Below are 23701 nucleotides of genomic sequence, written 5' to 3' on the forward strand. Positions count from 1 at the left end.
GAGTGGACGCCTCGACTGGTGAGCAGCTCCTACGATGTGAAGAGCCCGAGCCATGTCTGGATTTTTGCCCAGTGTCTGAAGGACCCGTGGGTGCTCTGTCTGCACATCTTCTTACGACAGGAGCACCTTCCCAAACACTGTCCCACCGCCCTGGGATATGCATGGCCCTATGCTTTCACAAGGCTGCAGCTGCTACTGCCACTGGTTGACCCCAAGTACAAGAATACACATTACTTATACTGTACTTTTCAGCAATGTAACTGTTACTTAAATAACCAAAATAGCAAAAATGATCAAGAGTGCCCTGCAAAATGTCTGCGGCCATAGAATGACCACATACAACAAGTGAAAAACATCTATGAAAAATGTTTATTCTTGTTTTTCACCTCTTTCTACAGCAGCCCAGTGAATGCTAAAAAGACCAGCACAGCAGGCTCCAGCGACAGCTACATCTCACTGTGGCGGAATTACCTGATCCTGTGTCTGGGTGTGGCTAAGCCAAGCATCATGTCCCCCGGTCACCTCAGAGCTTCCACACCGGAGATCACAGCCACCACACCAGACGGCAGCGTCACCTACGACAACAAGGTGTGCGTTTGTGCTGAAAAAAGATCATTATCAAATCTTGGAAGTCTAGAAATGTTTGGCATCACTGTATCGTTTCCACATCCTGACACTAATGATGATTTTTATTACTGATTATTCCCATTACTTTTTCAATCGGTCAATTGGTTAGTCTCTAAAATGTCCAGAAGTCGTGACGGATGGTTTTGTATGTGTCATTCTGATGTCTTTTTTTTTTTTTTTAGGTGATAGGCACTCCCTCAGTGGCCTGGCTTTTAAAGCAGCTTGTCCCACTGATGAGAGCTGAGAGTTTGGAGATTACAGAGTCCCTGGTGCTGGGGTTTGGATCCACAAATGCTCTGGTCTTCAGGTACTGTAACAGGATAATGCATAAATACACGCCTACATTAACACACACAACTTGGATCTTATATCTTAGGTGCTAAATATTGTTTTTATGTATGTTTTAAAATTCCAAATAATTATCTTATTGTGAAAACTAGTTCATAATTTAATCCTCAGATGACTGTTCAAGAGTCACAAAGCAGTTGTTTGCTATTGCTATGTGACCCAGGCCCGTTGTTTGCTTTGGCAAAGAATAAACACATAGAGCGTGAATGGAGAACAGTGGAGAGATTGAGAATACAACAGCAAATGCATGATACACTAGATTTGTCTTTTTATCTTACATATGAGAGGCATTATTCAGTAGCTGCTTTTTACGCTGCCTTCATATGTTACTCATTCCCATCTGTCTGTACATTCTCTGCTCTAAATCCGCTGCATGCCTCTCTGACATTCAAGGCAGAAGAAAAATGCAGCACTGATTTACAGGGGAATTCTTAGAGAGAGAGAGAGAGAGAGAGAGATGTATTGCATTCTGTCAAAGTACAGAGGTTCCATTGTGAAACAGAGACACCTCATTTTAAAAGAAATCATCTATTTTTAACCTGAAATGTTTTCCAAAAGGTAGTTCACTGTTAGTAAAGAGCTAAAGGTTAGCGTTGCTTGTGTTAGGATTAGTGTTTTTAGGGTATGTGGCATTTGGGTTGCATAACACTGATATCTGTTACAAACCGTTCTGTTCCTTCGAGTCAGATCATCCTCAATCTATAAGGAAGAAAGATTAGGTCTGTCTCATCAACTCAGCAATGAGACAGTTAACTGGTTGCCCCCTCTTGTGATCCTATGTGTCTACAGGGAGCTAGTTGAAGAGCTCCATCCGCTGATGAAGGAAGCCCTGGAACGTAGGCCTGAGGTAACACACACACACACAGAAACATACTGACAGCACAGAAACAGAATTATATTTTAACAGGAAATTATGAAAATACACTCCTGATGGACTTCGGGATTATTTGTACTGCTGATGTGAAGTTAGTTTGCTTTTTATTTTAACATATATTAACATACTTTTTTATAATTTCAGCTACAGAATTAACATTGTTTAAGGACTTGAAGATGTGGTGTGTGTTGATCATACGCTAATATACAGTGGCAGTAAATTGAAAAACTGTCTGTGCTTTCAGAACAAGAAGCGTAGAGAGAGGAGGGATCTTCTCAGGCTGCAGCTGCTGCGGATCTTTGAACTGTTGGCTAATGCAGGAGTTATCAGTGACAGGTAGTGCGCGCATTTCATCTATTTGTTTTGGTCTATTCTTATGCACTTGATCTTATGCAAACCTATTTGTAATAATTCACAGTTTTCCCAGTAACATGTAAACTTCCCGATTTGACAGAAAAGATGATCTCTGTGAGTTCCAATATCAGATTCTCTTCTCCTCCTCCACAGCACCAACGGAGCCCTGGAGCGTGACTCCCTGGCACTAGGCGCCTTGTTCCTTGAGTATGTAGATCTAACCCGAATGCTTCTGGAGGCAGAGAATGAGAAGGAGCTGGATGTGCTTAAAGACATCAGAGCACATTTCAGCGGGATGGTGGCTAATCTGATCCAGTGTGTTCCTGGTAAATATACATTAGTCTTTCAGTAGTAGTAGATAGATGTAGTATCCTTGGCTTTAGCAGTGCTCCTCAGCCCCAGACTAAACCATGCCAGTCAATAAAAAAGCCCAAAGATAACAACTGTAAATTTAAAATTATATAGATGTCCGTCTCTTGTTTGACCTTCCATGTCTCTGTCTCACACTTACATCTGTGCAGTCCACCACAGGCGCTTCCTCTTCCCTCAGCAGTCTCTGAGACACCACCTCTTCATCCTCTTCAGCCAATGGGCTGGACCCTTCAGTGTTATGTTCACTCCACTAGATCGTTACAGTGACCGCAACCACCAGATCTCTCGCTACCAGTACTGTGCTCTCAAGGTTGGCACTGCCCACACTCCAGGAGTTATTCTGTTGTATTTTACAGAGGCCTTGGCATTAACTATATGCAACCTTTGTCATCTAGGCTATGTCAGCAGTTCTGTGTTGTGGTCCAGTGTTTGACAACGTGGGTCTCTCTACTGACGGCTATCTCTACAAATGGCTTGACAACATCTTGGCCTGCCATGACTTACGAGTAGGTTAACTCTGGGATGCCTTTAACTTACTGCACAGGAGCTTTCTGTGTTTTTTTTTCCTGAAACTAGACTCTGCTCAATTCATCTATTTATGTTTAAACATTTCTGATATTATGTTTCAATACTTTAGCTTACCTTAAAAAAATTATTGTTGAAATCTCACTTTTTCTGTATACTGTTGGTCAATGTGTGTTATTTCCTATCTGTGGATTAGTCCCTCTACATGATAACGTGTTTGCTCTAGGTGCACCGTCTCGGGTGTGAGGTGGTGATTCTGCTCTTAGAACTGAACCCGGACCAAATCAATTTGTTCAACTGGGCTGTGGACCGCTGTTTCACTGGATCGTACCAGCTGGCATCAGGCTGCTTCAAGGCCATCGCCACCGTCTGTGGTAACAGGTAGCGAATCATGCACTGCTTAGAATCTGCCCTACTACTGGAGATCTACAGGGGAACCAAGCTTCTGACCTCCATGTAAAGAGTTTAAGTAAAAATAAAATTTCCCTTTGGGGACTGATAAATTGTTGTTATTAAAATAACATATTTAAAAAGGTTGATGCCCTATGCAGTTTATTTTAAATAATACATATTTACAAAAGGCTGGTTTTATTAGACTTATGGGAGGTATTATCTCAGCTACAGTTAAACTAATGAAATCATGCAGTGTACATAGGGTATACACAATCTTCACCCTGCTATCGTCCACACATTTGTTAACAATCACTGAATCTATTTTTGTTGCCGTTTACCAGTGACCATTTCTACTTGTATTTACAGGAATTATCCCTGTGACCTGGTGACCTTGCTCAACCTGGTGCTGTTCAAAGCCTCAGACACCAGCAGAGAGATATATGAGATATCCATGCAGCTGATACAGGTACATTTACACATAGAGCACACAAATGATAAACATTTATCGAATGCAAGAAGTGGAAAAGACACTCAAGTGTTTTGACTGTTATACAATATGTCTGCAGGTGCTGGAGACGAAGCTGTGTGCGTACTCCAAACGTATGGTGGAACAGAAGCCTGGTAATATTTTGTATGGAACACATGGCCCCCTGCCTCCCCTCTACAGCGTCAACCTGTCTCAGCTCTCCATCCAGCTGGCCAGCATGTACCCAGAGCTCACTCTGCCTCTGTTCTCAGGTATATATTTTAGTTGTTAAGTATGTGCAGAGGTTGTGTGCAGACACTTTTTTGTCCCATAGTACAAGATGTGGGAAAACTTCAAGTTCAGAAAACAGGGACAAGACTAGAAATGTATGACATTTATTTTGTGGAGAACAGTCCATCCTAATTGTACGTGTAAATAAGAACTCTACTCCACTCCCCAACCTTTTATATTTCTCTACCTTTTTTTTTTTGCCCATGCAGAGGTGAGCCAACGTTTCCCAACCACCCACCCCAATGGCAGACAGATCATGCTATCCTACCTGCTACCCTGGCTTAGTAACATTGAGTTGCTGGACACAGGGCTTTTACCCCCTGCCTCGAGCCCCTGCACACCAGAGGAGGAGCCTCGCAGTCAGGCGCAGGGTCTGGGTTTTTGTCCCAGTCTGAGGGGTAACGGCTGGGGCTCCTTGCAGGCGACCTCACTGGTACTCAACAACCTCGTGTTTATGACTGCTAAGGTAGAAAACCACATTTGTACTGGTTCATGAAATTACTCTTTCTCTCTCAATAACATCTCCTGTCTTTCTACTGAAGTTTTTTTCTTTATGTTGTCAGTACGGAGACGAGGTTCCTGGCCCAGAGATTGAAAATGCCTGGAACGCTCTGGTGACTAATGAGCGATGGAGCAACAACTTACGGATCACGCTGCAGTTCCTTATCAGCCTGTGTGGAGTCAGCAGTGATACCACACTATTGCCTTATGTACGTTTAGCCTGTAAATACAGGCATGCTCCAAGTTATCGTAACAAATATGCAGAGATAATGTGCAGTAAACCAATTAATACTGTACATTTGTATCTATTTTAGATCAAGAAGGTGGTGATCTACTTGTGTCGCAATAACACCATCCAGACTATGGAGGAGCTCCTGTTTGAGTTACAGCAGACTGACCCAGTCAACCCTGTGGTCCTGCACTGTGACAATCCTCCCTTCTATCGTTTCGCTGCTAGCAACAAAGCCTCCGTCTCACAGACAGGTGAGAGTTCCTGTCTTACTCTGTGGTGTCAAATGATACTTTCATCCCAACACTGACTGTCAGTTTAAACCTGACAGCTTTTTATATGACTGATGGGCGACTGTACTGTGTTTTTGAAGATTTTCTCTAATGTTTCTTACGTGCAGGCACCACCTCCAGCAGCAACACTGTGGTGGCTGGTCAGGAAAATCTGCCAGACACAGATGACAACAAGCTGGTCAGAGATAGTGACGACCGGTCAGTATCAGTACATTTGTGCTGAATAAGATTTGTCAAAAAAAAGTTCTGCATGCTGTTACAGTGATGTGTTTCATTCAGAATTCACCAGTGTTTCAAGAGGTTAGAATATGGGTACAAAGCAAATATAAGCATATGTAAATATGACTTTCAGACTTTTCAGTCATTGAATAAGAATGTGTTATTTTGAAGACTGACTTTCACTTTAAATGTCCTGCATTTTGTTTCAGCAGGGCCAGGGCTCACAACAGACTAGAATCTCGCTACAGCAACAGCTCTGGAGGCTCATCCTATGAGGATGAAAAGAGTAAGTGTCTTGGGACTCGTGAAAGTAAACGGGCTTATAGTACTTGCTGGACTGGACTTGTCCAGCAAGTACTCACAGCTGTTTATTTGTAAGAGCACCACGACATGGATTCTTCCTTCCAGTCTTCTTGAGACATTCATGAAAAAAGTAACAGTGCATTAACTTTTAAAATATTCCACCAATAAACACACTATAATCACACACTACACTACTGCACAAAGACTGGAAACCGTGGCAAACAGGGGCAACAAAAGCTGCCTATCACCTGCTCTAAAGCTCAGTGATTAACATGTTATATCTCTTGTTTAATCTGCACAAACAAAATTGTTTATTAGGGTACGTGCTGGTTGTCTGGGTACTCGTTCCAAGCCCATAATTGCAGGTAAATGGTTAATTGTGTGTTAATTAGCGAGCTTTAGGCTCTTAACAAATAACAACAGATATCACATCTTTCCTTTAAACTGGCTACATGGGTACAGACTTTCACTGAACCACAGTCAGATTACAGGCATTACATTTCAATAGATTCTGTTTGTACCAAAATGTCAGTAAACATCAGTGAAAATCTTTCTTTGCCTTATTTCACTTCTGTAGCATTATGTGTAAAAATCAAGTATGTCTAGACTTGTATACAGTATTAAAATGTTGTTGAATGGAAGTATATTTGTAATGTCAAGAGCTGCTTACGTTACTGTTGTTAGCTGTTTGTCACTGAGGACTTTTTTCTCAACAATCTCTGGTCAGTGCTTTTTGAATAGCTGTAACTACAGTTCAGAAAACATATGTACGGGATATATTTTTAAATATATTTTTATTGTCTTATCTTGGGATTGGTCTGTTTTGTAGCTGACCCACTGCCACCATATGCTGGCTGGCTGCTGGGAGTTCTGGAGACCAACCGTCCTCAGCCGTTACCTATGCCCGTTAACGGAGGCTGCTGGGCTCCTCTGGTCGACTACCTTCCAGAAACCATCACACCTAGAGGACCACTGCATAGGTATACACAAACAAACGTAAGATGGACACACAAGGTACATATGGCATAATCTGAAACAACCACAGAAATCACACACAGAAAACTGGCTCGGAGATGAATCGAAATTTCATTATTTAAAATGAGATAAAAAAAGAGATTCAGGTTCCATTTAGGATGTAGATCCTCTTGATGTAAAGTAATAAGGTAAAACCAATAAGGATTACAGGTTTTATCTTGAATGTTCTTGTCTTTAACTTTTTCATTTATTCATTTGATTGGAGGATGGAATTTGTTTCTTATGGCCACTTTATACTGACAGATCAGAGAACATAATCAAAAAGCATAGTCCACAGTGACACCAGGGCACCAAACCTTACAGGATGATCGTGCTGCTCTTCAGCATCCCACAGTCCATGGAAGGAGCAAATATTGTTGATTTTATTGTGCTCTCATACAGTTTATATATGTGTGTCGGTCCTCAGGTGTAACATTGCAGTGATCTTTATGACTGAAATGGTGGTGGACCACAGCGTGAGAGAAGACTGGGCTTTACACCTGCCCCTGCTCCTACATGCTCTCTTCTTGGGTAGGCATGCATAACACACACATGCACTTTAGTCTACCTTTCTGTTATCACAGGTGCAGCTTTTATCTTATTTTTCCTGGAACAAGACAGGGCAAGGAAGGTGCACACACAGTTTGAATGTCATCTATAAAATATGCAACTTGTCATGCCCGTTTTTGATCACATGTATTTTCACGTGTGCAATAATACTTTGTAAAAAACTGAACTTTTACACTCAGGCAAGTTCCTCAGCCTCTCTTACTCTTATCTCCCCGTGAGGAAACATTACATAGACTTCAAATAACTAAAAAAAAAAGATAAGATCTGTCATCCTTGTTCACTGTCCTTGCTGTTTATACCTCAGCACACACACACACACAAAAATAACTTTGAAGGTGTAGGTATTTTCTGTGATGTCCAGGGAGCTCATCACCTGACACTGTGAGGTTTTATCTCCATTTCACAAAAACGTTCAGGACAAACTATTCTCTTGTGATGGGGACAAATGCCTCCTCTCAGCTATGCAGAAATGTATTATTAGTGAGTCTGCTTATTCAGCATACTAGCTCTCCAGCTGTTCATTATCATCCAGTCAGTGTTACCATGTGCAGTGAAGTCCATGTTGTATTATTTCATGATTTTTTTTTAACTGTAAATTATTTTCTGTGATGTCCAGGGAGCTCATCACCTGACACTGTGAGGTTTTATCTCCATTTCACAAAAACGTTCAGGACAAACTATTCTCTTGTGATGGGGACAAATGCCTCCTCTCAGCTATGCAGAAATGTATTATTAGTGAGTCTGCTTATTCAGCATACTAGCTCTCCAGCTGTTCATTATCATCCAGTCAGTGTTACCATGTGCAGTGAAGTCCATGTTGTATTATTTCATGATTTTTTTATAACTGTTAATTATAATATTATATAATAATATTTGAATTCCCTTAATATATTTTATTCCAAAACTCAAACTTGTATTTACAGCAAAAGAGGTTAAATGTCAGCATCACTACAAGCTAATCAGAATCTAAAAAGAAGAATGACCAGGGCATGTAGCTGTTTCATAGTGTTATTCTTCTTTTTATGTATCTACTGTATATTCTTCTGTTCTCATATAATCTGCATTCTGCTTTGTCTGCAGAATCCTAATCCCATTGTTGTGTTTTATTGACCAGGTCTGGACCACTACAGACCAGAAGTCTATGAACACAGCAGACGTCTCCTCCTCCACCTCCTCATTGCCCTCTCATGCAACAACAACTTCCAGGTCAGAGTGGAATTGTAAATACTTGTTGTCATTATTATGCCATTTTAAGCTGAATTAATATTACATTGCCTATAGTAGCAATGGAAATGTATTAATTCAGAAATGAAATCATACACTCATCAAAAGCACTTTGGACAGATTTCTCTTGCCACTGAAGAAACCCTCCTTTTTGTTTCCAGGTAATAGCCTCCATTCTTATGCTGACGAGAGAGATCAGTGACAACAAGACTCTCACCATTAAGTCCAACTACCACACAGAGTACCAGCAGTCACGTAAGTAGAACATACTCGACTTGCATACACACATGTATTAACCCCGTGACATTTACCAGTGTAGAGAAACGAAACATTACAGTACATAAAGATAAGATAATCCTTTATTGTCATTTTAACACGTACAACAAAATTTTTGAGTGACCTCCAGTCGGTACAGCAATAGAAAAAACCACAACATATGAAATAAGATCATATAAACCACTTAACCGCTAGAAAAACGAAATAAACAACAGACCTTGATTTGATGGCTCTGAACCGTTTACCTGACGGCAGCAGTTCAAAGAGTGAACGTCATGGGTGTGAAGTGTCCTTAATGATGTTCTGGGCACAAAGTGATAATGCTGCGGAGTAATATAGTAAGAATACGCATAACTCCATATATTCTATCACCATCTTCCCCTCAGACGTGCCTGACTTCCTGCGAGAGTGGCAGACATCCTCAGTGGTGGACTCTGGCCTCAGCTCCACCTCCAATTCTTCCTCTGCCAGTTTAGGTGGTGGCAGCACTGCGGGCAGTGTTGGAAATTTGCCTCTTGTGACACCTGATGACCTGGAGGACCTTGAAGATACGCCCAATGAGACTGATGAGAAGACAAGCAAACTCATTGAATTTCTCTCCACCAGGTATTCACACCTCTGCTGCTATTTTGCCATTCTAGATGTGCCACTGCTGTATTTTGCAGTACATAATATTCGAGTTGGTGTGTGTAAAGTGTGTGTGTGTGTGAGAGAGAGAGAGAGAGAGACAGTCTCACTCTAGTACACTCTGGGCACATACTTCATGTAAGTGCTTGTGTAACACATATGTGGTGCTATTGGTGGTGGGTGTACAGTGCCTGGAGTACTGTGTTGTTCTTGCTCAGAGCATTTGGGCCACTGTGGGTGCATGAGGACATCACACCAAAGAACCCCAACTCCAAGAGTACTGAGCAGCTCTCCAACTTCCTACGCCATGTCGTCTCTGTCTTCAAAGAGTCAAAGTCAGGTGCGACAACACTCATGTTAAATGTCTTTCACTGATTAACAGCAGTATCAGGTCTCCCTTACTCCCTTATGATTTACATACAGGACCTCTCCCTTGTCTGCTATGACGCTATCCTCCAGATTTCATGAAAAATCAAGCAGTGCATAATAAAGACTGCCAGTCTTCTCAAAGATTATATCATTTGTTACAAGTAATTTCCCTTATCACCACAAACGTAGCAATGCTGACAAACATTTATGAGTGTTTGTGTGCATCTTTATGTGTCTTTGTACCCATCTGTTTACACAGATTTCCACTTGGAGCAGCAGCTGAGCGATGTGGCTTTACAGACAGCTCTGTGCAGCTCCTCACGTCACTACGCTGGCCGCTCTTTCCAGATCTTTAGAGCCCTCAAACAGCCTATCAATAACCATGCTGTCTCTGACCTGGTCTCACGCCTCGTTGAAGTGGTGGGAGAACACGGAGATGAGGTGCAGGTGAGAGGGAGCAAGAACGACACATCTGTTGGACTGGAGACAGTATATAAGACAACTCTTCCAACACCTTACACCCTTTTACTGTGCTGATGTGTGTGCTTTGTGTTTATGTGTGTTTCAGGGCTATGTTATGGAGGTGCTGTTAACACTGGAGTCAGTGGTGGTGAATCTAGCTGAATGTCTGAAAAACAGCGACCTTATGGCAGCTCTAACCAGGTAGGGCTCTGAAAATTTTGAATTTATTCAGCCTAGCAATTGAAAACTTCTAGTGATTTGACACATGGACACCATATTCAACCCATACTGTATAAGCTTAGCCACGGTTGCTGTCTTTGATTCACAGGACGTCCTCACCAGACTTCGTAACTAGTGACAAACTGATGAATAGAAAGAGTACAGGGCAGTTGAACTTTCCTGGCCCGGGATTTGTTGGTCTGTCGTCACAACGCCACCAGCGTTCCTACTCTGTCCCTAAGAAATTTGGCGAGTGTGGCAACCCATCAAGTGATCCTCCTCGCAGTGCAACTCTGGATCGCATACAGGCAAGAAAAGAGAACTTGTTGAACATAGTATATCTCACTCATTCGTGTTGTGTTTTGAACTGTTATATGCTGATAATATGTCTGTAGCTGATCTGTTCCAAAAGAATAACAACTATGGTGAGACTTTAACAGTGAACAAAGACAAGTTTTCTGCAGTAGTGGGACAATGATGATGTATTCGATCTGTTCATTTTTAACCTACAGGCCTGCAACAGTCACGGCCTTGCCCGAACAGGAAGGTCTCCCGGCTCCTGCACGTCATCAACCAATCGTATTGACCCCAGTGTTCTGTCGGATCCTGCCCATGTCTCCCATCCTTCATCAATACTGGCCACAGTCTTCTGGGTGGCGGTGTCACTTATGGAGTCAGACTTTGAGTTTGAATATCAGATGTCACTTCGCCTCATTCACAAGCTGCTGTCAAAGGTAGATGAGATGAAAAGTAGAGGGAAAGTTATGAAAACTGTAGAATCACAAGATACAACAGAGATAAACTAGAAGCAGAAGAGTGCACACCTTTTCTCAGGACCCTTACTGGACCAAAACATTTCACATTCTTTCTAGCACAGCTAAATGTTGTTATATTTATTATATTTTAAAACTAGTTCTCAACATATACATAAAGAGAATGGAGGGAAAATCTGTCAGCGCTCAGCAGATTCATTTTAACTGGGCTTATCTGCCACCCTGTGAAAGACAGTACAAATGCCTGAGGACTTCCTCATGCGTTTAAGGCAGACACTAAATCTTGTAGCCGACTTCCTGCTTCAGTTAAACTAAAACTCTTATTTCCCAGGTGCCCTTAGACAGAGCGGAGAACCGTGAGCGCCTAGAGAAGCTGCAGGCTCAGCTGAAGTGGAGCGGCTTCTCTGGGATTCAGCAGCTTTTGCTGAAGGGGTTTACCTCACAGGCCACTTGTGACCTCACCTTACAGCTCTTCTGCCAGCTGACACCGGTCTCCCGTGTGCCTGTCATTGACAGCTCACAGTCGATAGGTAGGAACTGGGCATCCCTGTCATTTGCATTTTTTTTTATCATTTTAGCATCCTTTAGAGTTTTGGTTGCCTGGTCACTGATACTGAGTGGTGTTTAAGGTCAGCCACTTCTGTGTATGCAGGTTTCCCTTTGAATGTGCTGTGTCTGCTGCCTCACCTCGTGCAACACTTTGGCCACCCAACACAGTTTTGTAAGGAGAGTGCTGAGAGGATCGCACAGGTACATAGAATTCTTCTCAGTCTAGTTTCCTTTGGTTTAGTTCAGTTTATTTTAGATTAGACTGGGCTTTATTAGGCATTAAAGCCAGTTTTTCTGAAAAAAGCTATGAGAAACAAATGTGCACAGAAAAGAGATGAAAGTTTCTCACATTGTAGTTAAAAAGCAGTCCACTTTCTACCTTTTACTCTCTCTCATGTTTCATCTTTCCCTCTCTCAGGTGTGTTTGGAGGAGAAGAACACAAAGCTATCCCATTTAGCCCATGTGATGACTCTCTATAAGACACGTTCCTACACACGGGACCCATTCTCCTGGGTCAGTGTGGTTTGCCGTTACCTCCATGAGGCTTTCTCTGACATCACACTCAACATGGTCACCTATATGACTGAGGTATGTGCAAATAAGTATGAGTTGCATGTGTTTGTAGAGCGACCCTGGTTGTCTAAAAGGGGACAGTGAGGTCTGACCACCTTTTTTCTTTCTCAGCATAGGTTGACATGGTTAGCGTTCTCCCAGTTTGGCTATAAGGATACGCTACAAGTATTAGGCTCAGCTCATTGCATTAAGTTTGGAGGATAGTTTCATTGAAGGTTGATGGTGTTTTTGATGTGATGACAGCTACTAAGTGGTCCACAGATGCAGAGTGGGTTCATCTAGCTACTGGCAAAGGATAATCCCTGCAGTTTACTGATATATTGGCCATACACTCATTGACTTTGCCCCTAAGCACGATCCATGTTGTGGTTGCATGCTTTGTCATTCATTGAATGTCTCTCTCTGTTTGTTAGCTGCTGGATAAGGGCCTTCCCAGTATGCAGCAGTCTCTACTCCAGATCATCTACTGCCTGCTGAGCCACATGGACCTGACTGCTGTACAAGTTAGACAGTTCAATGCTGATGTCATGAAGACCATTGAGAAGTTTGTCCAGGTAAATGTCCTAAACCACTTTGTGTTAGCTGAAGCTTATACTGTACTATTTTGTGTGCTTACTGTGAACTATAAAGTATGCACTGCTCTTTCTCTTATACTGTATTTAACATGCAATCCACAGACAGTACACTGGAAGGATGCTCTGAACATCCTGAAGCTGGTGGTGTCACGCTCTGCCAGCCTGGTTCATCCAGTGTACGGCCACACACAGGGTGACCTCTCCAACCTAGAGGTGAGCAGGGTGTGGGATGGTTCAGCCAAAGCGTTGCCTGGGAAAACACTGGAATTCACCTTTGACATCTCTGAGGTGAGGAAGCAACAGGATAAAACTTACATTCTTAAGTGGACACTTAACAGCGCACATCTTTTGACACTGTTTCAGGGATGAAAGAAAACTACGTGTCATAAATGCTTGTCATATTCAAACCATTCATCATTTTATTTACAGACTCCAGTGATTGGGCGCCGGTATGATGCGCTCCAGGGCTCAGGGGTTAGAGAGGGGAAGGCCAGGGCCATGGCTGTAACACGCAGTACTTCCTCCACATCATCTGGATCCAACTCCAACACCATCCTGGTGCCTGTCAGCTGGAGACGACCACAGTCATCTCAGGTGGGGTTACCCCCATACCAGGAAGGTGTTGCCATATCAGAAATAATACACCTGTCACAGTTGAACTGCAATATTATGACAGCCACAAACAAACAGAGCTCCTATGATTTGATATATCCAATAATAAACTGGCACCTACCCTTTTTTGTTAAACTTTGTGTCTATGTAAATGCTTAATTAACAGAAAGTGTAAAGGGACAGTCCCACATGTAATAGAGTTTATATGTCCACTTTCTGATAAATACTCTTTTACTTCTTGCTGTCTTTCTCCTACATACAGAAAAGAACCAGAGAGAAGCTGGTGAATGTTTTGTCTCTTTGTGGACAAGAAGTTGGACTCACTAAGAACCCATCTGTAAGCTACCTCTAGACCTTTATTGCTTACTTATTTACTATTGGCAAAAATCAGCTAAATGGTTTAGGTCACTTTTGTTTTAAACACATTGTACTCCATTTTCTCTTGGTAAAAATTGTTAGCCTTGGCAAGGTCCTCCAATCTCTCCAGATGTTTATGGAGAGTAAGGCCTCAGTCTTGTAAGGAAGTTGATGTTTTCATGTAAGCTTCACTAGCTGTTTGATGAGTGTAAATGCCTTTTTTGTTCCTTTTTGCCAGGTGATCTTCTCATCGTGCGGTGACTTGGACATGATGGAGGTGCGGGAGAGTGGTGTGTCATCAGAGGAAGGTGGAACCAGAGAGGACACGCTAGACGACACCGCCAGTGAGCAGCAGTTCAGGGTTTTCCGAGACTTTGACTTCCTAGATGTGGAGCTGGAGGATGGAGAGGTGAGATTTATATATCATTGTATTTCACCCATGGTCACTTAATTACAGTGTACATTGTGAAGAAGCCGTCTCTTTCCTTCTCTTTTATCTTTACTGTGTTTGTGTGTGTATCATTTTTTTCTAGCCGTCTTTCTTGAACATCAATACATTTGAACTTTTTCTCTGCCCCTCCTTGTCTCTCTTTCTGTCTAACTCTGTGTCTCTCTCTCTCTCTCTCTCTCTTTCTTCCCCTCGCTGCCTAGGAACTCCAGGTAAGGTCTCTCACACTAAGCACTTATCTTAGCTCTTCTTAGTACTGTGGTGTTGCTGGCTCCTTTGTTCCCCACTGTAAAAAATATGAGGATTGTGCTTTATTTTGCATTAACAGCTTGGTTGCAAAACTACAGTTATGACAATATTGCTTTTTTAAAGGATAGATGATATTGTAAAGTCTTAACGGCATAAAGGTGATTATTTTGAGCCTTTCCAGCATATTTCCTTGCCGTCAGTAACAGTTCATTTTGCATCTTGCCATCAGATGCTCTTATAAAGCAATCATTCATTATCTTGAATATTAACATGAAAATGTTCTTCTCACACCAGTTAAATTCACTGCTACCATCGTCTCTGCTCTTGTCATCCAACGCATTTGTGTTTTATCTAGGGTGAGATCGTTGATAACTTTAACTGGGGCGTGCGTCGGCGATCTCTGGATAGTACAGAGCTGGGCGACCTGTTAGAGGAGAGCCAGCACTCTGGCAGCACCCCCAGTCTGGGTCACGAGGACCCCCACGATTCAGATGAGTCCTCGGAGGAAGAGGAGTCTTCAACTAGCCAGAGCCTCTCTCACTCTCAGCTTGTATGTAGCCTTAACTGTTGGATCAATATGACATTAATACCCACTGAAGCCTGAAAAATGTAAATGTCTGCAGCAGTAATTACCCAATTTCACAGAATAAGTCAATCAAAATGATAGATATTCTTGATTTGTCTTCCTGTTCTAGACTAACCCTTCTCCATCAGAGGAGACCAATCACACTGATTCTTTATCTACTTCTTATGACACATCTGCCGACCAACAGTCCCTCAGTGCCACTACACCGGGCCAGGGAGCCCTCCATGATGATCACAGTGGCCTACATGTGAGGAATAATACGTACTGTTATAAATATGTACTTACAGATACATTTGTTATTCTCAGGAAAATGCAATATCTTTGTCGCTTCAGGTGAGGGTGTGTGGTGAGGATGAGGACACTCAGGCCCAGGATGATGAGCTGTCACTGAGTGCCAACGAGCTCCCTCAGGGCTCAGACTGTGGTGAGAGCTTCACCCTGGAGTTGCCGGGGCAACCACAGGATCAGCTGCCCAGTCTGGATCGCCACTTCAACCCAGACTACTGTCAACCACCGCTGGGGTTTCTAGAGCCCAGCTGTCTGCCCAGGTGAGTGTGACAGACAGGAGCAAAAGAACAGGAAACAAAACAGAATACTGGTTCACTGGCAGATTGACTGACAGCTTATTTCATTTATTATAATCTATTATTAACAATGAAGTGCGCTGTAAATATTTATCTGAGACATCAGATATTCTGGCACCATTCTCGTGTATGCAAACCTTAATCAAAAATAATGATAATGCTATTAGATTGCATGCAGAATAATTTGTATATGATATTATATCCCTGCTAACTAATTTCAGCCTTTGACCACTATTTTTTTGATATCACTTTTTATTTTTTTCCATATATTGTCCCTATTTGAAGACAATTATCTTTTCACATATTAAATCATTCCTGTTAGATCATTCCTATTAGTTCTGCATATTCATGATAATTCCTACTCATTTTTTCCAAATACTATTTGAATCAGAAATGGCACAGAAGCAATCACATTATCCAGTTCATATAATCCTATGAGGTAGCTGGGCAGATGATGTTCGTATAAACCATTTTTCCTTTGGGAAGGTATCAAAACCTGTTTCCTTTGTGCCCCCACTTCTTTCTCATTTCCATGGCGACAGCTTACGTGATGATGTAGATGACTTGGAAGACCTTGGTTTTCCTCCTCCCCCCTCTCCATTTTTCTCTGCCATCTTGGCAGCCTTCCAACCCACAGTGTGTGACGACGCTGAGGAGGCATGGCGCTGTCATATCAACCAGCTTGTGACAGACTCAGATGGGTCCAGCGCTGTATACACTTTTCAAGTCTTCTCATCTCTCTTTAAGGTAAATCACATTAACACTTCATCACACCGAGTATGTCCTTGTGTTTCTCTTTGTGACTTTTTTTTCTTTTAAAAGCACCAAATAAACTCTCAGATCCAGAATGTTTTTATTTGCAACTGTACAATAATTGCTCAAATCTCCTTCACAGAACATCCAGGGTAAATTCTGCACCCTGACAACTGATGTCGCCACCTACCTTGGAGAGGGCTTAAGGGGCATCGGATCAAAGTTCCTCAGGTCCTCGCAGATGCTAACCACATGTTCAGATTGTCCCACAATCTACATTGATGCCGACACAGTGAGTATTTGCTGGCAGACATAACTGACTTGCCGATGTTTGTGGCATGTTGGTTGGACTAGTCGATGTGTGTGAGAACAGTGGAAAATTAGATTAGTGCTGACTTAGTATGACAAGTCTAATGCACTGGACTAAATTCTCGCTTTCCAGATCATGTCCTATGGTCTCCTTGAAAAGATGAAATTCAGTGTACTGGAGCTGCAGGAGTACCTGGACACCTACAACACCAGAGAGGAGGCAGCTGTATCGGTAACTTCTACACTACTGATAAATTAGTTTTTATGCAACTGTGTGACTAGTAGACTGTTTGCCAACCCTCGTTTTTTTCACCCTTTTCTCCCCACCTTTGTTTTTTCCTACAGTGGCTGAGAAACTGTAAGGACACATTTCCCAGGTGCCCTGGTGACAGTGTGGTTACCTGCCAGCCTGGAGACTCAGAGGAGAAGGTATGGGCAACTTATTTATTACAACAGGTATCTTACATTTACAGGCAAACATGCTCAACATACAGGTAACCTCCTGAGCTGGGCTTTATATTTCTGTTTGTGTTTGCCTCTTTGAAATGCTTGCAATCTTTGCATGTTTGCGGTGATATTTATTTAATCCTCCTGACTTTTTCCCTAGCCACCAAGGACTAATTGAGTTGCTGGGTTTTACACACTGTTGACTAATTTTTAGTAGCTGGTTTATACTGTGCAATGCATGGGTTTTATTGACACTTTGTCTTCCTCTCATCTCACTCTGATGCCCTAACATGCTCTCTCGCTAGCAAATGGAGTCTCTTGCAGTAAGTTATCTTACTATTTACTTCAGTTTCTTCACTTCACTGTCTAAGAATCCTCCTAAATAAATGCACCATCGTGTTATGCACAGGCTACTTGTGATGTGTTGTATTCCTTTGCATGTGTGTGTATGTATGGTGTGTACTTTTGAGAATGTGTGACTATGTTATTGCATGTGTATGTGTGTGTTCTTCTCTACTGCTGAATATGACCACATTTCTTTATTGTCTTCTAGCAACTGGAGCTTTGTCAGAGGCTCTACAAGCTGCATTTCCAGCTTCTCCTGCTCTTTCAGTCCTACTGCTCACTCATTGGTCAAGTTCATGCCATCAGCTCTGTGCCTGAGGTGAGCCCAATCATAATTCATAAAGATATCACACTAATAGCCTCTGAAGAGAATCCTGATTATTGGATCACTTTATAAAATTAGCATCTGCTAGGACATAAAAGCTCAGACACCCACATTCAACTATACATTTCCCTTCCATTTTTTAGTTGCTGAACATGTCTCGAGAGCTCACTGATCTGAAGTCCAGCCTGCAGGCAGCAGAGGTGGCTGTAGCAAGCGACCTAGAACATAAACACTTGGCACACACCACGCAGGTGGCAGCCATGGTTGTGCCCAGCTTCCCCACCTCAGAGGCAGCTGTGCAGGCCATACTGGAGTGCCTTAGGAACCACGAGTTCACCAAAGCTGTACGCTACATCCAGGAGTGCAGGTGAGTAACAGTGTCTACCAAACTGCTAAACTAGGGGGTTTGCCAGATTACATCAATATCAAGTAGTTTGCACTGATATTTAATAACCTTAAATATGGATATATTTATGTCCTAGTGTCATATTTACTCTGTGCATTTCACAATTGTCTGGAAGTAGGAAGGAGTCTGAAACATCAGTTAGATGGCTGTATGTGAAAACTGGATTGAAACAAGTAATCTTGAAGTGATTTCAGTAGCAACAGTACTTCTGCAAGGTAATTCATCCTGAATAGTCAGTGGTATAATTAACTATGGGATAGATTTGTGCTTACATGTTTGTTAAATAAACAGTTGCTTAATATAACTACAGCACTGAGTCCTATTATTAGAAATGAATTAAAGCCCAACATTTGGTTTAATTTGAAATCTGTTTGATTCTTACACAACATACATCAGCGTGACTTCACCACCTCTTCTTGCTCTTCCCTTTAAAAAGTTAGTAGCCCTCATCCTGAAAATAGCTGCCTGAGAACACTGTCAAATGAGCACACGCAACATCGTTATTTTCTTCACGTGCACCCATAGAGTGTTGCTCTCTTTGTATTCATCTGACATATTCTAATATCACACTTGCTCTTTTATATCATTTTCAGGAGGCGATGGCCCACCGGGGTGTTCGGTGGCAGCTCAGAGAGTGAGGTCCAGACATTGCTCAATGTCTATTTTCGCCACCAGACGCTGGGTCAGACAGGCACCATTGCCCTGGTTGGTTCGCGCCAGGACCTCAGCCTGATCTGCTCCAAGCTGCTGGAACTCAATGGGGAAATTCGAGACATGATCCGCCGTGCCCAGGGTTACCGGGTCGTCACAACCTACCTCCCCGACTCCAGCGCCTCCGGGACCAGCCTCTGACAGGACCTCAGGAGACCCCCCCCCCCCCCCCCCCGCCCCCCACCCCCTCCGCCCCCACCCTTACCTCCCCCATTACTGCAACCACTGACCCTTCCAAAACCACCTCCACATCCCTTGCTGCCATCTCAGCTTGCTCTTACAGAGGAAGCCCAGCACCCACATACATGGCCCCTGCCTCCTCCTGTGTTTCTACTTCCCCAGCTGCATGGCTCCAGACAGGTACCCCCGTACCGGCCTGCCCAACACTAGAACCACAACCATATTTACATCATGACCCAAACCTTTCTCTGCTCTCCTCATCCTTATCCACTCTAGACTCAGATACCTTGTTGCTTGATTTTCCCAAACCCCCCGACCTGTTCTCACCTCATAGCTGCACACCAGGGCAATCCAATTTCACACTGCCAAATACACAAGAGCCAAGGAGGGGTGATCTCAATGCTAACCTTTATTACCCTCTCAGAGGACATTTATCACATAGTTCACCGTTGTCACATTTACACAGCAACAAACACCTGATATCTAACAGGCTTCCGACAGTAGCCTCCGAACCCAACTTGCTCACACACTCTGACAGAGACACACCTTCCGTTTCCCTTCTAGGCTCACATCTTCCACATTTCCCTCGTTCTCCATATAAACACTCAAACCCATCTCCAGTTCTACACCCAGACCATGACACAGTCTTCACCCATGGCCCTGCCCCATCTTCATCCCTTTTACCTCCTCCACCTACCCCACCCCTTCCCACCAGCCCAGGAGAGGCTGCAGCTTGGGGTTGTTGTTGCTCCTTTGGTGGCGCTACTACACCCTTATCTCGTTACCTGGGAAAGGTGGGACACGCTGCCTTACCTCTACTGAAAGTCGGGGGGCTCCTGAATGCTGAACCATCAGATGTTCAGACCTGAGACATAAACTTAACCAGAGCTTATACCTCTGTGAATCCAGACATGTGAAAGTAACTATTCCTGACCAACTCTCAGATCTTTGTATGTGAAAAGGAGAAGAGGACATGCCAGAGATACCTAGAGATTTTAAGCTTTTAAGAACAGTGAATCATATCCCAGACATAATGGGATGTATCACTGGACCCAAGGGATACTACTAATTACTGTATGCTGATAAATACCTGATGTGATTCTACTGAAGTGCAGGCTTCACTTTACAGCTACAGGTTGTACAGTGGATGTGTTCCTATTTGAGTCCTGCTTGAAGGTCATCATTAAGTATCTACTCCGTTCTGCTCTTAGCTTGAACTTTCTTCCCAGCAGAACTAAAGACCTGACTGAATTTGACAGACTGTTGCTGCCTCCTTCAGCAAAGACTCAGTTTGCTGGTATTATCACCAGAGACGGTGAAAACACCACTTGTGACACAACATAATAGCACTGGTAGAGTTTTTGCTATTGCACTAAATGGAATTTTGGTATTAGTTTTTAAAAAATGTTCTAGAAAGGCAGTTAAGTTTATTTTGTTACTGTGAGAGAAAAGGCTGTCACTTTTTCCAAGAAGGAAAAGCCAGAAGCTGGAGTAACTTTTCTCACCTATTGTATCTACTGTTTTGAGCCCTCCTCTGGAGGGAATTGTGCAATGCATGGCCTAGTTGAATGCTTTCTACTGTACACTAGTAACCCTTTTGCTCCCTAAAAGTATGACGTCTCCAGACTGACTGAAACTGACAAAGAGCAGATGCAGAATATTGAAGCATAATTCCTTATGCTGCCCTCAGTCTGTTTATATTCTGTGTCGGTGAACCGGCTTGTCCTCTGACTACCATTGTAAACATTGGTAGACTAATCATGCCATTATCTGTGCGCGGCGTACACTCCTCTGTGGCTAGTTGTAGCATCATTGAGTGTACACACTGTAGAAATAGCAGTCCAACACTGTAACGTGTTCACATGCCAAGAGGATGGTGCATGTACTGTATACACTCATTTTGTCTCTATATTGTCAATAGTTACAGGCACACAACTGTTGTAGCATATGTTTGTGTGTGGTTTGTAGTTACCCTACATACAAGGGAAATGCTGATATTCAGCACTCGTTGACGTTAAAAACAAAAATGTGCGCTACTAGTTGAACACTTCCTGTTGTCAGTCTTTTCTGTCACTTGCCTTTTGCTGTACAAATGTCTTTTTCCTATTTATATTTGATCAGCTATAAATCACTTGTTTTATATATTGACATCTGTTCTCTCAAATCAAACTGCCATGCATGCATCTTCTGTGTACTGTATGGTGTTTGAAATATTTAACAAAAGGTTTGTATAAGGTACAAAAGGGAGCTTTGAGCTCATGTGGTACTTTTTTTTTCCTGTGTGTGCATGCCAAACAAGAAATTGCACATTTTTAAAGCTTTTTAGATGAATAGTTTTTTCCTCTACCTTGTAAATACTTTTACAACTAGTGTGCTTTGAGTTGCTCTGTACAAAGTATAAAGACATATCAGAATTGCTTCTTGTGCATTTCACTTACCAGTTTTCATTTTAATCAGACTGGATGTGCATTTTTAAATTAAACATGCTGTATATTCATTTGTTGTTATAATTGACCATATAACAGCGAGGTTTGTGAAGTCTGTGCATAGATTTTTTTAATCAACACAATTTCTTAGTCAAGACCATTTATCAATAGGTTTTTGTTTTATGTCAAGTGTCTGCATTCGAGCAGCAGGAGTCAAAATCCAAGCTCTAAGACTGTAGCAGGTTAGATTCAATAGATCAAGGTTTTAAATGCGAGTGCAAATTTATGTGTAGTCCACAAAAATGTCTTAACATTTGAAATTCTTTATTACATAAACCTTATTTCTTTTTATAAGAACAGTTAAGCACCAAGATCAGTGGGGTGAAAAACAAATCTTCCATTTGTGGCACATTCAGGTACTGCACGTCTGCAGACAAGTGGCCTCTGCTTGTTAACGAATGCCATCAGATCTACATGATGAATGGGCGATGCCAGACCAGAGCGAACTCCCTGGGTAGCTCAGACAATGTATTTGAAGCTGTAGGTGGCATCACAAGACAGCCTCATACCCTTGCAGCGACAGCACAGGTCCTGACGGTGAGGCCTCTTCATATTCATGTGTCTCTGCTTCTTCTCACAGCTACAGCAGGTCTGAGAGCAACCCTGGGACAAAAGATTAGGAAGTAAATGGCAACAGCAGGAGAAGAAACACTTAAACTGAAAAAGCCTAAAACCTGATTCTACAACATTTCCTCCTGGATCAAGACAAGTAAACGTACCTTGCATAGGATTGGCTCCACTTTGTAGGGGTTAAACCCCACCTGACACTTCCGGCAGAGCTGCTTGTAGTATACCTGACAAGATTTATACATTTTTTGTAGTTAGTATTATGAATGCTGACTTAAGCTAGTGTCTGTTAATCATACAGTGCTGCTGACCACTTACTTTACTGGTTCCAGAGATACACCATACATAAGCACTCTCCCACCGGATGTTGCACTTTTTGCAGTGGAAAAAGCCATACCTCTGCTCCAGGAACTAATGAAAACATTTTAAATTGTCAGAAATCAGAGAAGAGACACTGCATGGCATTATGCTGTGATGAAGGTAGGCTTTTTTTGGCATACTGAATGATATCCTGAAGAGTATATGTATCACATCTAATTTTAAGACCTCCATGAGCTGAGTTTTGTGCTTGTGTGTCGCAGATTTCTGAATCACATTACCGCCAACAACACTTGTATGGTCTTAGTGGGTTTATAACTGCAAAAGGCTATTTATCACAGTGGAAATATGAACCCATTGAAAGTTCTTTCTCTTCAGGTTTCTTGACACAGGAGCCCACCTGAAAGTTGGAGCCTTTTGAAGGCTGCTGGAAAGTAGTCTTCAATTCCTTTACTGGGTCCTCGCAGTTTTGAGCATCGGCATCCTTGTCAGACTCCACTTGGCCGGTGGCTTCAGCCCCTCTTTTATTTTCACTGTCGTCGCCGAGTTTCTTCAGTAAATTCCTGCGGTCAAACACCGGCGAGTAGATGGAGACAGGCCTTAGAAAGCGCATATTACTCACTGGCGATGTGGTGTAGGGCGCACTCCCGTCTGGTTTGAACAGATTCGGGTTCTTAGGAGACTTCAAGGACTCAGAATAGTCGCTTTCCAGGCCGAACAGCGTTTTGGGACCCAGCGAGCACTGAACGATTTTATCTACTTTGGCGTTCACTTGCACGCCGCACTCCTTCGTGTTTGCTTTCTTGAGTGGAGGGGGTAAACTGGGGCTGACTTGGGACAGGATCGCCTTACAGAGCTCCATGTAGCTGAGGCCCTGGGGCGTCATGAAACGGCCCTCTTGCTTTCCCCAGCTGCTGCCCTGAGCCGGGACAGTGTACACCGGGTTCCCGTATGGTGAAAACGTGGACAGGAACCCCTCCATCCTGGATAC

The 23701-nt window shown here is 42.7% G+C and overlaps 2 protein-coding genes across 11 annotated transcripts in view; one reads left to right on the forward strand and one right to left on the reverse strand.

The window, feature by feature from the left end:
• fryb (furry homolog b (Drosophila)) overlaps positions 1 to 21756 on the forward strand; it is a 51318-nt gene extending 29562 nt beyond the window's left edge. For 4 of the 10 annotated variants that reach the window (XM_020620418.1, XM_020620409.1, XM_020620415.1 and 1 more), the window contains exons 23-68: positions 11 to 215; positions 399 to 588; positions 810 to 934; positions 1765 to 1822; positions 2094 to 2185; positions 2357 to 2529; positions 2725 to 2885; positions 2971 to 3081; positions 3327 to 3481; positions 3860 to 3959; positions 4060 to 4231; positions 4460 to 4716; positions 4814 to 4960; positions 5066 to 5234; positions 5381 to 5471; positions 5702 to 5778; positions 6625 to 6775; positions 7237 to 7340; positions 8494 to 8585; positions 8765 to 8858; positions 9266 to 9485; positions 9695 to 9846; positions 10135 to 10322; positions 10444 to 10538; positions 10666 to 10864; positions 11069 to 11290; positions 11661 to 11859; positions 11982 to 12079; positions 12297 to 12467; positions 12866 to 13006; positions 13130 to 13315; positions 13457 to 13621; positions 13902 to 13976; positions 14235 to 14405; positions 14648 to 14656; positions 15049 to 15243; positions 15389 to 15526; positions 15613 to 15827; positions 16406 to 16610; positions 16759 to 16908; positions 17059 to 17157; positions 17271 to 17354; positions 17678 to 17695; positions 17926 to 18036; positions 18186 to 18409; positions 19042 to 21756. In XM_020620418.1, the coding sequence (XP_020476074.1) occupies positions 11 to 215; positions 399 to 588; positions 810 to 934; positions 1765 to 1822; positions 2094 to 2185; positions 2357 to 2529; positions 2725 to 2885; positions 2971 to 3081; positions 3327 to 3481; positions 3860 to 3959; positions 4060 to 4231; positions 4460 to 4716; positions 4814 to 4960; positions 5066 to 5234; positions 5381 to 5471; positions 5702 to 5778; positions 6625 to 6775; positions 7237 to 7340; positions 8494 to 8585; positions 8765 to 8858; positions 9266 to 9485; positions 9695 to 9846; positions 10135 to 10322; positions 10444 to 10538; positions 10666 to 10864; positions 11069 to 11290; positions 11661 to 11859; positions 11982 to 12079; positions 12297 to 12467; positions 12866 to 13006; positions 13130 to 13315; positions 13457 to 13621; positions 13902 to 13976; positions 14235 to 14405; positions 14648 to 14656; positions 15049 to 15243; positions 15389 to 15526; positions 15613 to 15827; positions 16406 to 16610; positions 16759 to 16908; positions 17059 to 17157; positions 17271 to 17354; positions 17678 to 17695; positions 17926 to 18036; positions 18186 to 18409; positions 19042 to 19300 (6713 nt within the window). In that variant the 3' untranslated portion in view covers positions 19301 to 21756. The remainder of the gene's footprint in view (positions 1 to 10; positions 216 to 398; positions 589 to 809; positions 935 to 1764; positions 1823 to 2093; positions 2186 to 2356; positions 2530 to 2724; positions 2886 to 2970; positions 3082 to 3326; positions 3482 to 3859; positions 3960 to 4059; positions 4232 to 4459; positions 4717 to 4813; positions 4961 to 5065; positions 5235 to 5380; positions 5472 to 5701; positions 5779 to 6624; positions 6776 to 7236; positions 7341 to 8493; positions 8586 to 8764; positions 8859 to 9265; positions 9486 to 9694; positions 9847 to 10134; positions 10323 to 10443; positions 10539 to 10665; positions 10865 to 11068; positions 11291 to 11660; positions 11860 to 11981; positions 12080 to 12296; positions 12468 to 12865; positions 13007 to 13129; positions 13316 to 13456; positions 13622 to 13901; positions 13977 to 14234; positions 14406 to 14647; positions 14657 to 15048; positions 15244 to 15388; positions 15527 to 15612; positions 15828 to 16405; positions 16611 to 16758; positions 16909 to 17058; positions 17158 to 17270; positions 17355 to 17677; positions 17696 to 17925; positions 18037 to 18185; positions 18410 to 19041) is intronic. The other 6 variants (XM_020620413.1, XM_020620410.1, XM_020620412.1 and 3 more) reach the window with 6 other exon arrangements.
• Positions 21757 to 22072: 316 nt separating this feature from the next.
• zar1l (zygote arrest 1-like) lies at positions 22073 to 23692 on the reverse strand. The gene is made up of 4 exons (XM_020620420.1): positions 23111 to 23692; positions 22711 to 22803; positions 22545 to 22619; positions 22073 to 22428 (listed from the first exon to the last, which is right to left on the reverse strand). Exons 1-4 carry the CDS (start codon positions 23690 to 23692, stop codon positions 22285 to 22287), a joined length of 894 nt encoding a protein of 297 aa, XP_020476076.1. The 3' UTR covers positions 22073 to 22284.
• Between the last annotated feature and the right edge of the window lie 9 nt (positions 23693 to 23701).

The sequence above is a fragment of the Monopterus albus genome, unplaced genomic scaffold (genome assembly GCF_001952655.1).
Source record: "Monopterus albus unplaced genomic scaffold, M_albus_1.0 scaffold237.1, whole genome shotgun sequence".
In the NCBI taxonomy this organism is placed as follows: Eukaryota; Metazoa; Chordata; class Actinopteri; order Synbranchiformes; family Synbranchidae; genus Monopterus; species Monopterus albus.